The 14,382-nt window shown below is 42.9% G+C and overlaps 1 protein-coding gene across 1 annotated transcript in view; it reads left to right on the top strand.

Moving 5' to 3' along the window:
• Positions 1 to 14,382, top strand: part of drosha (drosha ribonuclease III) — a 106,020-nt gene that overhangs the window by 52,062 nt on the left and 39,576 nt on the right. Inside the window, exons 21-23 of the mRNA XM_083935828.1 lie at positions 261 to 360; positions 2,117 to 2,219; positions 9,548 to 9,618. Coding sequence (XP_083791954.1) covers positions 261 to 360; positions 2,117 to 2,219; positions 9,548 to 9,618 — 274 coding nt within the window. The remainder of the gene's footprint in view (positions 1 to 260; positions 361 to 2,116; positions 2,220 to 9,547; positions 9,619 to 14,382) is intronic.

Genomic DNA, 14,382 nt, shown 5'->3' on the forward strand with positions numbered 1-14,382 from the left:
TTGACAAAATTGATAAATGCAGGATGAGGCAAATTACATACAAATATCATATCATACAGTTTTTATCTTAACTATAGGTTTGAGAAAGAACACCCACTTCTCTTAATCATAGATTCTCATTTTTTGGTGTTGCTCTATTTTTGTGCCACTTTTATTTTTATTTTGTGAATACTTTATACTTTATTTTTACTGGGACAAGAAATAAAAAGCAGGATTTGTTCTTCAACTCTTCTAATCTGGTTTAATTTCTCCGTCCACAGTGTCCACCTGTACTACCTTTTTCCCAGTTTAGAGGAAGGCGGGCTCGCCACCTACAGAACAGCCATCGTGCAGAACCAGCACTTAGCCATGCTAGCCAAGGTAAACTAACAACACGTCCTTCCTCTGCAGGTCAAAGTGGTGAAAGGTCTGCGAACTGATGGGAGAACATGTTTGAGACAGTGTTATTGTTTTCTGTCTTGCCCTTATGAGTTTGCTTCTTTCTAAGGGGGCACTGGGGAAAAGAGTAATTTTGTCTTGCTGCCATTCCTATCCTTTTTTTTGGCCCCTCAGGTTTGTAATTGGAGTTAAAAGGTTGTTGTTTTGGAGGACTATACCAGTGCTGCTGGGGTCCCTGTGGGCCCCTAGAGGTGTTCCTAAAACACTCTCCGGTTCCTGTTATCGCAAGGCCTCCTTCCTTCACACTCTCTATCTTTCTGGCAGCGTTGTACAACCAAGCCGTACTCACTGGCACGTTTGTAAAGAACACAACAATAATCGTCCCGTGATGTGGAGAAAGCAATTAAAAACTTCAATCTTTCATGTTGCTCCCTGCTGAATACAAAGATGCAGCCGCCCAAATCTGCATTAGTGCTGTGTAGCAGTTTGGCTTGTTTCAATTTGCCGCTCGCGGTAAAGTGAGTGTGATACAGTGTTCGACGTCGCCAAGTTGTTTACCAGGCTCCTCTAAAGCCGTCCGCTCAAGAACACTCGCAATTATCTTTCAAAAAATATCTTCAGCGAGCAACAGCACAATCCTCCACTTCACTTGGAAGGCTTTAAAGTCAGAACGGGTTCCCTCTGAGTTGGTGTATTTATGAATTGTGATTTAATTTGTGTGTGCAATCACGGGGGGTGGGATACCACCAACAGTTATCAGCCATAATTAAATAGCACCCTGACTGTTTTTTGCCTGGTATTTGTCTTGGTACGCTGCCAGTAAAGTTTGGCTACTTTTGCCGTGGCTCAAAGAAATAGTTGCAGAAAGTTTGACTGACCCACAGTCCCACACATCACAGCACTGACTTACTGAAACTAAGCATTTTATTATTCTTATCATTGGCATGGACATTTAAACTATCCCAGGTGGCGTCCTGCTTTTTTGTCTCGCAGCTTCATCAAACCCACAGGTTGACCAGTAAAACCAGCTCGACTGGGAGTTCAGTGTATCGTTCAACAGTAGCTTGGTTGTAGGTGTTGGGTCAGCTAAGGGTTTATTTTCACAAATTTTCCAGTGACCTTCTGGTCACAGGTCACAGGTATAACATAAACTCTCAAGGCCGACATGCCACAATACTGCTGTTTACTTACATAATGCACGGATTAATTATATATATGTTTATTCTTTTTGAATTATTATCACATTGGACATTGTTCTTATAATAAAGCATGTGTATAAGGTCAGTAATAGCTTTGTAGTAACTTGAATAATCAATTAAATATTGTTTTTTTTGCCCTCTTCTCCGTTATGTAGTTGTGGTTAACCAGTGAAAGAATTCACTACTCTTCAGACAGAATGAAGGTCACCACTGTAGTGTTTCACTATTTATCTTGGGATTATCTAGGGTGTGTGCGTGCGTGTGCATGGACGTATGCACACATGTGAACGTTGCTGGCTTAATGCATCCTGCCACAGCTGGACAACACATGGGCACATCTGTTAGTGCCATGAGGTAGAACCTTTTCCAGCAAGGGCAGGCAATCTTTTTCATTTCCCACGAGTTTTGTGGCCTCCATTGCTTTCCATGGAGAGCCTATGAAAATGTGCGATACCAAAAAATGCTATTACTTTTTCAAAAGGCTATTACCGAGGTGTCGGTGGCGGCACACTGATATGAATGTGTTTGTCTTTTTACAGAAACTGGAGTTAGATCGCTTCATGCTCTACGCTCACGGACCAGATCTGTGCCGGGAGTCAGACCTGCGACACGCCATGGCCAACTGCTTTGAGGCTCTTATCGGTGAGATTCCCGCGAGGCAGAGATAGAAGCGGGGATGATGGTTGTGCAGGAGAACAAAAAAGAGGGATGCATTTTGAGTAAACTAAATATTTAATTTAAATCTATTCCTAAAAGGATAGATTTACATATACTGAAAACAAATACTGTCTCTCCACTCTTATAAACACAACACAGAAATTAGGAGGGGGTTTAATAGTTTTAAGGGAGACTTTGCAGCAGCACATAGGTCTTTTGACATGCATAAATGTGTTTAATTCAGCTGCTAACTTCATGTGAGTAAAAGAGAATCTTTTAAGTTTAATTCAGGTTTTATACTGTGTAAATAGCTGCAGTTGATCTCCCATTAGGCACTGGAAACATTACACAGCTTTACTGATCTCAAGAGATGTGGCCTGACCTCTGGCTGGACAGGCAATCCCCTAGAGCACCGCTCTCCTTTACCCCAACACCAAACATATACACAAGCTTGCAATTCATCTCTCTAGCAGTAGCAGTTCAGTGATAGAGTTTGTGCAGCGATTAGTGCTGAAAATCACACACACCAAACACACAGAAAAATCTCAGTGGGGGCCGTCTCCCCCTCTCGCTCTCTCTCTCTCCATCCAACCCCACGGGCAGTGCTAAGCTTCACTCCTTGAGAGCTGCAGAGTCGGCAGCTTTCCCCATCTTATCACCATCTTGATTGAACCAGTTCAGCCATCTCTGCGCTCCCCTGATGATAGATACAGAAAGTGGGTGGCTTTAAAGAGATCTTCCTCGGCCCCCCACCCCACCCCCACCGACTGCACCAAAACAGCAGTGCGCAGAGTGGCGTGGGGAAAGTGCTGACTGGCACCATGGCCCCCTGTCGGCCCGGGGGCCCCGTACTTATTACGGGTTCATTATCGGCAGAGACAGAGTCATAATCTATTCTATCCTGTGGCTGTCGCTTCCTCATTGCTGCACACATCTGAGCAAGGCGGCAGGGTCACGAAATTGAATGCCTCGCTCTCTTCTCTCTCGTCTATCTCAAATTTCAACTTGATAAAAGTGATGAATAAACAGGGACGCTTTTATAAAGGAACCTGTAAGAAAACCGCTGTCAGAGAGCACCCAGTGGTGATTGGCTTTGGATAACTAACTCAAAAATATCACCTACCTGTCATCCTCTCATTCCTCACACCAGAGACACACATGCTGAGGGGCAGGAAACACACACACACACACACACACACACACACACACACACACACACACACACACACACACACACACACACACACACACACACACACACAGAGTGGAGGCGTACAAACTCACTTGCATTGCGAATGCCTTCTGATGTTGCCTCTCTTCTTTCACTGAGACTTTTGTCATCTTCGTTTTTTTTTTTTTTTTTAGCTCAAACGCCTCCTTTTAAGACCTTGTCGTTGAGCAGTCCCCCTCCACCCTCCCCCCGTCTCTGACTTACTCTTTATGTCCCTTTGCGTTCCTCCATCTCTCTCTGTTCCCCCACTGTGATCTAGAGTTTGGGTGTTATTAGGTGAAAGATGTGCCACACAGATGATGAGTCATCATGTCACTCTGTCATCTCCCCTCCCTCTTCCCCCTCCAGCCCTTCCAACTCTTTCACTGAAAAAAAGAGCGTTTTCTCCTCACAAGACAAACTCAGATCGTTCTCACGTGCCTCAGGATGGTACGAGGGGCTCACAAACGCTGTCATTTCATCCTTGCGCGCGCTATTCCATCTGACAGAGACGTCAAACCACCACTTTCCCAAAAACAGCAGGCACCACGTCAACAGACATGCACTTGCAGATGTGTCACTGCCTTGTTGTCTGAAGGTACAATCATTTCTGAATTTTTTTATTTTTTTTTATCTTAACACACTTTTGTTTCCTCTCCCTCTAGCGTGCACATGTGTAGAATTCAAATTTTTCTTTGATGGAATATGACATGCTCATAATATTTCCAAGGCCCCGGCAGATAGCTTTAACAGCTTACTGTGCATGTTTTCTGACCTTTGTTTTATTTGTTTCCTTGCCACAGTGACCATTGAACCTGGGCTTTGTTGAGAAAAGGCAGATAATCTCCTGCTTTGCATGGGCAAAGCTTTTTCTCCACGGATCCGAGGAATGTGTCTAACTCCTAACCCTGAGGCAGGCCATTCTCTCGCTCGAGACAGAGGGAGAAAGAAAGGGAGAGAGCTGGAGAGAGAGAGGGAGAAATGGAGGGAGAGCGGTAGAGGAATGGAAAGCAAAGGCATCTGCAATGCAAATGGCTGCCCTGCAACCCTGAATAATTCAAAGTGTTGAATGGAAATCTTGCTTTTCTGATCCCCTGTCATTAACTTCTGCTGGAGTGGGCCATTCTCATTTGGGCTCTTTTGGCCTGCGCACCTCCCATTCTGTAGCCCCCCCCCCCCCCCCCCGTTCAGCTCTCTCTCACCAGCTCTCTCTGTGCTTTTGCTCTTGCCCACTTTACCTCTTCATCTTTAGAAATCACTTTCTTCCTCTGCTTATTCATAGAAACTCTGCACGCCTGTTGCCCTCCCGTTTTCTCTCTCAGGTCTCCTTCACTGATAAGCCACGTCGCTTCCTTCCTGCCGAACAGTTTATAAAGAATTGACAGAAGAAGAAAAGAGGCCCCACTCTGTTTTTATGGCCCTAATTTCCTTGTACAGTTGATCTGTGGATTATACGCTGCCAGCAGCCATGAGGGATACAGATGGTGAACCTTTGTGAGGGCCCTCTCTAAGCTCTTCCTATTAAAAGAACGCAGTGAAAGGATTATCTCTCACTTGCTGAATATCAGATTCATACACAATACAGCCGGTGTGTTCATTGAGCAAGTACTGCTCCCTTTGTTAACTGGTGCAATGTTAGCAGTGGTGGAGTTGGTTTCTTGCGCGCTCCCTCTTTTTTTTTTTGTTTCTCCGTCTCACCTTCCGCTCAGAGCCTCATTTCTTGAAAAAGTAGGATATTTGATGTCACAATGCAATGCCTTTGCCTTTGTCACCGCTGTGGTGAAAATTCTATTTTCGTATTTTGGTTTCGTTTATTTTTTCGCCTTTTAATGTGTTGCTTTTCTGTGTCCGTCTGCCGCCTCAGCCCCCATTGAGCCGAGAGGGAGCGGCTTAATATATTATTTGATGGATTAGAGCCTGAGCGTTTTTGAATAATTCATTCTAGGTTATTAATGTGACTGTCAGCCGCTGGTGTTTCATATGCCCCTGACTCTGGGTTTTTATTGGTCACTGAAAGCTCACAGACATTAGAATTCCGTTCTCAAACATAACACTGTACAGTCGGCATGGTTGTCTGCATTAGACTAGACAGATTTGGAGATTCATTAGTGTCTGGCCTTCTCTGGCCATGACTGATATGCTTTTCAAGTACTGGATGAAAACTTGGTCAGAGTTTGTACACTGTGTTCTCTCTGACCTGTGTCACATTTGCACAGTCAAGTTTCTAATCACTTTAGGCGCTCCATTAGGCTGTGACTTCATTTTCGGGGAACACTTCAAAGTTAGTTAAATACCCCAAATCATTAAGCTGAAGTCTGTAACTTTCTCTGAAAAATACTTTTTCGCATATTTGCCGAAACTATCACTATATCCTGACAGCACAATAAGACAGATGATCTGTGATAAAGTAATGGAGCTTTACCTCCAACTTCTGCTTTCTGTCCTGTCTGCTCCTAATGGCATCTGCTAGAGTCCAGCACACCCAACAGGCGACCGGTCAGACCCAGGTCTCTGACGCAGCGTCAATGCTCATGAACTCTGATCAAACTGTAAAACTATAGCCAAACTCATGTTTCAATTGTTCTGGTGGATAGGTTTGGCCCAGGGCTGCCCCCGACCAAGGATTTTCTTGGTCGACCAGTGGTCGTCATTTAGAGCAATTAGTCGACTAATCAACGTGTATAATGTCACGGCTTCCTGTCTCTGGCCCTTCAAATACCAATACCAACTGTCTGTCACGTAGATTATCTTTTATACCTTTGACCAATGAAATTTTGGTCTGCTAATGATTTTTTGGTCGACCAATGCTTGGGGCTTCGGGGGCAGCCCTAGCCCTTAGGGCTTTGGGGGCAGCCCTAGTTTGCCCCCACTCACTTTCAGAAGCATTTTGCTCTGCACTGTTGATAACACCTCTTAGAAATAAAAATGAACTGAGATGATGATGCCAGACTAGTAAAACTAGGCAGTGCTGATCAAATATGAATCACATTTCTGTTACTGCATTGTATATTTCTTGCATAAAGTGTTTTCAGAAACATATTTTAATGTACTATTTAGCTGTAAAATGAGAATATTTGTCCAGCCTGTCAGCTGGTTGGTGGTGCTTGGTTTTGGATCGACTTGGTCACAAACTTTCTCATTTCAAAGCTAATAAGTACACTAAAATATGTTCCTGAAAACATGCGAGAAATAGGCAGTGCAGTTACAGAACAGTTCATGAGCATTAGCGCTGCGTCCTCTTTCTCATTGTGCTGTCAGGATTTAGTGACAGTTTCAGCAAATATGAAAAAGACATTTTTCATAGAACGTTACAGACTTCAGATAACAAACATTCAAGGCAAATATTGCAAAGAGCAGTGTGAAGGTGACTGTTAATTGAAAAAGCAAACAGGTACTCTACCTCTAATGAATGAAAGTATAAGTTCACTGAACTTTGAGTTCTGACTTTACTTGATTTGAAGTTGGTTATCTAAAATATGATCAAGAGGGCCTCTAGTGAGCACTTAAATCCAGTGTCCCCTCCACTCTGATTCTGCGTGAGCATATTCTAGGCAGGTCTACCTCCATCGTAGGTGACCTTATTGTGCGCTGGCTTCCCCAGCAGGGTCGACAACTCAGTGGGTTAAATGCGCCAGAGCTCTTAGACTGCAGAGTGATTTGGCCAGGGCATGATGTTACTGCAAGATGAGCTGCAGAGTGATGCGAGCATATAATTGCCAGTTGAGTTGGCTGGGCGTCTTTGTGGTGCTGTGTGTATTCAGTAGGCTGATGGGGGTGGACTGTGAAGCACAGATCTCCATTTAATGATGGCGGCAAGTTGTGAGATTGATTGGATCGCTTTGGGGCACACTTTTTGCACGGACAGCCGCCTTGTCAAGAGTGTTCTCGCTAGAATTAACTGCATATCTTCTTTTTTGGTTTTTTTTTTTTTCATCCATGGGCTCTTTGATTGACACCAAAGGTGTTGCTTTGAGATTTGTAATACCTTCTTAAAATCCCTTAAGGCTCTCCTGGTTTCTCCCTTCCTCTCTACTTACCCCCCACCTGCTCATTCCCCTTGGAAGAAGTTTTGAAAATGTAATAATAAGAAAAGAACTTTGAGTTTCAACTACTTTGAGGCCTCCATTTGGGGAAACACTCTAAATCTCCGTGTCATCAAAACATGAAGCCTCCTCGGCCCCACCCTCACCCCCCCTTAGCTCCTGTGTTCGCACACCTGAATGCGTTATGAGTGATAGTTGAAAGACGTTCAAAACTAAGTCCTAGGAGGGAGTTCTTATCCTCCGCACAGCTGGTCTCCAGAGGAAACATCTGCTACAGAGCAGCTTCTAAAACCATGGTCCACATTATGGTAAAACCACAAATCTCTGAACTGATGCTTAATGGAAAACATCCTGCGAAAGAACCGCTCCCCCTCTCTAGAGCCTCCTGCGGTCAGCCTCAGTGAGACGCTCACCTCGACATGCCAAGATTACAGAGGCTTTGCTTACTGATACACATCTCTAAGGGCTGCTGTGGCATGCTGTGAGTTTGGACTCCAAGAGGAGATCCAATTTAGAGGTATTGATTTATAGACGTATTGTGTTCTAGATGGTCATAAGCATTGCAGGAAATTGCTCTCTGTCTAAAAAAACACTGATGCCGTCCAAATTCACAAGCATCTTTCATTATTTTACCACTCAACTAGATATTTCTATTAGTCTCCAAATGAACTAGAGCTTGTTACCAAAGTAGCTGCTAGGGTGAGACAAAGTTGTAAGGCTTAATCAAATTTTACAAACATTTGGGGAATGGCTGGTAGTAATTTCCCAGTCTGTTTAGAAATAAAGGGCATGCGAGGCAGATAGAGTGGGTTTGCATTTGTGTTTGTCTCTGTGCTAGGTGGTTTGTTTGTATTTCTTTATGGTTTTTGTTATGTAGGCTACATCTTTTGTGTGTGCGTGCGTGCGTGTGTGTGTGTGTAAATGGCCTGTTAGCCATCTGAAAGCAGTTTCCCTCCCCAGATGATGAATCCCTCATATGTTTTTGATGTCGTCCATGAAAGCAGTTTGCGCATTTAGACTTGCAACCGCACCGCGCCCCATTTCCACTGGCTCATTTATGCACATAATAAAAACCACTGCACGATTGTATACCCAATTTGCCAGGTGGTTATTGCTTTCTAAATTGAATGAGCCACCCTAAGTGTGATGGTTCAAAGTTGTACGCAGCTTAAAGGCACCATGATAGTTCCAGTGATTTTAGTAGAAACAGTAGAAAAGCAAAACAACTAAACATGCAAAGGGGAGTTGACTTACAAAGGAGATGAGTATCGCAGCCGAATGAGCTGAAGATTCTGCATATCATTCCCATAGAGAGAGGAAGATACTTGTCTTGTCTTTTGCTTGCTGTGACAGCAGCTCTCTGCAATTTAGGACCAATCCTCTATCGCATTTCTTTCTTTGTCCCTTGTCTTTTGTGTGTTTGTGTTTTCTTCCCTTACCACATTCTGTTTGCGGTGTGGACATCTGCACAGATAAGTGTGTAGGCGAGTGACAAAGAGGACATTATACTTTTGTCCACACTGTCCATGAATGGGTTTGAGCATGACATCCTTTCGTCTGTATGTGGTCTTGTGTGTGTTTGTCAGACCTATTCATACCAAACATGTGAAACAGGCTCAGTCTGTCACAAGTTTGATGTTTATGTGACCTTGGCTCACTGTGGCGATGCAACCATCCCTTCCTCTTCATGTCCTCCTCCCACGCTCTGACAAGAGGGAGGTGGATCTGCACGGGAACCCTGAGGTCATTTTCACCGCCAAAAAGCAATAAAAATGCACTCCTACTTTTAATAAAGCAATTATACCTCATTGCCGAGTTCAATTAATTTAAAGTTTTCCATTAGGAGAGAAGTCTGAAATTGCCTCAAAATTGCTAGAAATTTTTCACACCAGCAACGCACGGCCGAATGTAATGCTTTTCACACCTTTACTTCAATATGTGTGGTTTTTGCATCATATAGAAAACTACCCTGCACAGTTTCCAGCAAATACTCCACATAGTTACTTATTACATGCTGTTGTATTGATTGTGTCTTCATTAATTCTTTGTTTCTTGTTAAGGGGCTGTGTATCTGGAAGGAGGCTTAGAGGAGTCCCGGCAGCTCTTTGGTAGACTGCTTTTCAACACCAAGGTAACTAACAGAATGTATTACTCAGCTCTAATTTGGTTTCTGCCCCTTTACCACTCTGTAATTGTATGTACAGGATGTATATTTACACAAGTGTATTTCTCTTTCTTTTCATGGACACTAATGAGACTAGACAAATCAGCCGTAGAGATGAGTTGTGGACACGCTAGACAAGGTTTTTTCGTTTTTTGTTTTTTTTTGGCTGATACAACCGTAATATTTTCACAGATCCAAGCCTCTTTTTTATTTGTTTAGACCCCTCATCAGGGTTCAAGACCGACAATTCAACCAATAATAGTTAGCCTTTTATTTGCCTTTTTCACTTTAATTGATGAATCAATTCACCTGGATTTGTCTCAATGCTTGGCCAAATTCACGACTTCCTTTCGACTGCAAGGCCAGCTATTGTGTTTGAGTGCAAACTGCAGAGTATTTATTTCCATGTGGAGAGCTGAAATGTCCTTGGTTTTTGTTATACTGTCATACTCTGCCCATGAAAATCGTCGGCAGTTATCAAGTCATTGAGTTGTCACAAATTGGAGGTCTTTTTTTGCATGATGAGACGTTCCCATGTAAAGACCGACTTCTTCGGGGCAACTGGACGATGTGAACAGTCAGACAAAGAAACTCGCGCTCACAAACATGTCTTCAAATGCAAAATAAACCAGCAGCGTTAAGCACATCGATATCCCATGGCTACAAAAGATACCTGCTGTTATTTTGTTTGTTTTATCACTCAGGGAGACAACAGATGACGGGGAAGTTAGGCGTGCTTATGATAGAGTTTCCAGATGGAGCATCTTTGTACAAAAAGATGAAGAAAAGATGAAGACAGGGTGTGTTAGTAGCATGTTTCACAGGACAAAAAGAAACCAAGGTAGGCAATGAGTATGATATCAGATTAGTTTAAATTTTGGTCAGTCTATGAAATCTATCTGTGTTTTGAATAATAAAAATAATACCTATAAAAGTGCATCACAGGAGCCTGTAAAAGGCTGGCCGAGTGTGGGATATGGGATCCGTATTCTTTGTTCTACTTTAAAGTCTCTCTAACAATATGAACTAATGCAGATGAGTGTGAGAGTTGCAGTTGCTTGTCCAAGAAGACAAAGAATGAAAGTGGTCAATACAACAGTTATGAAAGCATAAATAACTTTGTCCAACATTTTAAAAGGATAAAAAACAAGATTTATCATCACTTTACTTCAAAGTAAATATCAAAGCATCTGTCCTGTTTTAGATAAAGTTTCCAAGCACTCAAATCTGCACAGAATACGATTATGTGATTCACACAAGATCAAATTGTACATATAGTTATTATCTGAATGACAATAAAAAGAGACACGATAACCCTTACATCTAAAAAACTGATAGGGGCCCAAAATGGAACCTTGAGGAACTCCCTTTATAGTTGTTATATTACATTAACGTTGTAATCCGCAAGAACTGAGATGACTCTGGGACCTCATCTCCCAAAGTTCCTTTTGAAAACAAACAGTGTTGACTGCATGACGTCAGTAGATTGGCAATGCAGCGTGATGCCTTCACATGCTCAACACTGATCTGAGGTCCAAAGAGAGTGGCCACTTTGAAAGTCTTCACAGACATCAAGTGTGTATTTCCCTGCAAAGCAGGAAATACAAGTGCTTTCGCTAGTGGATCATATGATCAATCCCAATTGATTGATTTGTAATGGAAACACAAAAACACTAAAGAGTGGCCCAAAACAAAACACTGATCAGAGTGAAAAAGATAGCAGATTAATGGTCGTACAAGTGCAAGTTGCACTACAAAAAAAACGTAGAAACTTAAAATCACAGCCATAAAAATCTAATCAAAATTCCCAACGCTTTTATGAAGTAAAACCACATGTTGCATGTGACTGAAATTTCCTCGAGAATTTGTGCAAACCAGAGTGCAGACCCCCTCGCCCCCCGCTGAATCCTCCTGATGGCTGCTCTGCCATACAAAGCTGAGAGGAGACAGATGGAAACAGACCAGAAAGCCAAACACCAGCCGGGTGGTATGATGGGTATGGGAGAGGGGTAGATCATTTTTAGATAATGTTTCTGCATGGCCATTTTGAATCTTTCAGTATTTCTTGATGGTTCTTCACACGGCACATTGCTAAACTAATGAGAGACAAGGCAACATTTAATGACTACATTTTTCTTTATCTTACACTGAAGGTTTCACTGCTCCTGTTTGTTGGTATGGCATTTCATTCACACATGGGTGATCAATCCCATACCCTCCTTTTCTCTGTGTAACAACAGGATGCTGGCTGGTGTCTCTCTCTTTTGCTCCCTCTTGTTTTCTCTTGTCTTTCTTTTCCATTCTTCCCCCTTCTCTCTAACACTCGAGGATGTCATTACCCCCACAGCTGTTTTGCTCCAGTCCTCTTATGACAAGTCGACACAAAAGCTCCACAACTCCGGAGGTAGAATTCAGAATTCAGAATTGACTATCTAAGACAAAGCATGCATTTAATTTCCACCTCAAGACCTAGCTGGCAAACAGTGGCCCCAGTTTTTGCCTCTCCCTCTTTTTTCTGTTATTTTGTAATTGGCATGGCATTCATGGCTGGAGAGCAACAGTTATTTCCATCCCTTTGTTTTTCTCTCAACATATCACCTTTTGCTGGCCCTGGTTCCCAAACAACACGGCTCTTGCCATGGGTGGAATGTAGCTTCATTGCACACAGAAGCCCGGAGGTAACAATAGATGCTAATTTTCTAATGATGTTACTGTAGAGGTTATTAAAGCATCAGCAGAGAGGCAGGACGCATTTTCTTCAGGGGGAGCCGCTCGATTGCTCCAAATCTGGACTCAACAGCAGTGCGGTTTTGCTGAAAAAGATGTTGGCCTTAGGCAAAGTGCCTGTTTTGAGGAGCAATCATCATAATGATGATCTCACTAGTTACCCAACGGGCTAATCTGTTGCCAACGTTGCTGTGACAACTGAGATGGTCACCATGGCACTGCAATGGTCATTATTGGTAGTATGGCAATGCAGCCTTCTTCCTACCTCCCTCACTTTTGGGTTCGGCACCAAAAAGGGTTTTGGAGCAGCTTACAACCTTTTCTCCACATTTAGATATTAACAGTGCTGCAAATATTCTAAATTGAGTGGTTTTCCCAAAAAAGTGCTTTTAGATCAGGTTATAAAAGTATTTGATAATTATGACTTACTCTGATATTATTCTGGTCTCTTGGTACACCAGTAGAGTGTGCTAGGCTTACATGCTCATACAGGTGAAAGCCTGGCAGACAGCCCCCTCCACACTAAGGTCACCTGACTGTAGCAAAAGTAACCCCCGTCTCTGTAAGGTGGATTCAAGCTAGATGCTTCTACATAAACACATAGTATTTGTGTTCTTTTTTAAAAGCATTCAATGGATTATGACCCTCTCTGAAAATAGACGCATGTTTCTATTTTCTGTTATATGACCCACAAACAATACATTTCACTTAGCTTTTCACTCAGCCATTATTTACCCCTTCAGCACCCCATGTCCCTTTTTTTCTGCTCTGTTGATATCGGTGCAATTTGTAGACTTTGTTTTTGTGACAACTACAGCCAATAGGCCCAATGTTTGAATGAGAGTGCATATGCCTTCTCCATTGTTGGAGCATGAATGCATGCACACATTCACCATCCATATTTTTTGTCCACACTCTCAGGAACTATAAAAGTTGTCTTCTTGACCTCAAACACAAACGACTTGATGGACCTCACTAAAGAGTCGACATTCTCATATTTGGAACACCACCATGACCATTTGCTGGCACAAGCCTCCGTTTTTCGACTGTGCCGCTTCTGTGTTGGTATCGATTAGCAACGCTATCTCTATCGATTTCTCTGCTGCACTACTATGTTTGATGGATTGATTGGCAGCCTGTAGCAAGAGACCAATTTGTCAAGGAGCATTGGACCTTGTCAGAGAAGAGCACCATTATGTCCCAATCATGGCTGGCCAGCAATCCCAGGAGAGCGAGGGTAGAAAGTGTGTGGGTAGAGGGCGTTTTGGTGTTGACTATTCACGGTTGGCTTGTGATCCCTGAGTATGTGCAAGACTGAGCCTGCGTCTCCATTCCCCCTGTGGGTTATGGCAGCGCTGATTGAAGACCACCTCAAAAGGGGGTTTGCCAAATTGCCTTTCATTTTGCTTTTAATTTCAACGCTCATTATGGCTAAGGCCGTCAACATTCAAATACACATGTTAGCATATGTTTTTTTTCTTCCCTTTTTGTATCACAGGAGCACCATCTTCCAAATGGCTGGGATTCAGCTGCTGCACATGATGATTTGTGCCCCCAGTAATTATACCTTCCTCGTGCTGGAAGAGAGAGAGTAGGGAGAAGAGAAAGAAAACTGTTATTCTTAAATCCCCACTTGATGCTGGCTTAATCATTGTCTGCCTTGTCTTTGGAATGGCTGTAATTGAAACATTAGCTGTTCAGGTCTATATACAGCATGTGGGCGGGTTGCGTGCGTCCTGTAGATGGATTCTAATCATAAGCCTCAATCAGACGCTAAAACAACTTGTGTGTACTTCACTTCCTCCAGCGTGTGCATCCTACGTTCAGATGCATCACTTTCATGTGTGTTTTTTACAGCAATTTGTGTGGCTGCAAAATCACCACGTTGAAAAGCTTATGTTTTCCTTGGCAGGCTCCATGATGAGTTGATACCTGCCATGTACTTAGTGCTTTTCAACTATAGTCCCAGGCTAAGAGACAAGCAACCAAAAAGGAAGCATTCGC

This window comes from Echiichthys vipera (assembly GCF_963691815.1).
Source record: "Echiichthys vipera genome assembly, chromosome: 21".
NCBI classification, from domain to species: Eukaryota; Metazoa; Chordata; class Actinopteri; order Perciformes; family Trachinidae; genus Echiichthys; species Echiichthys vipera.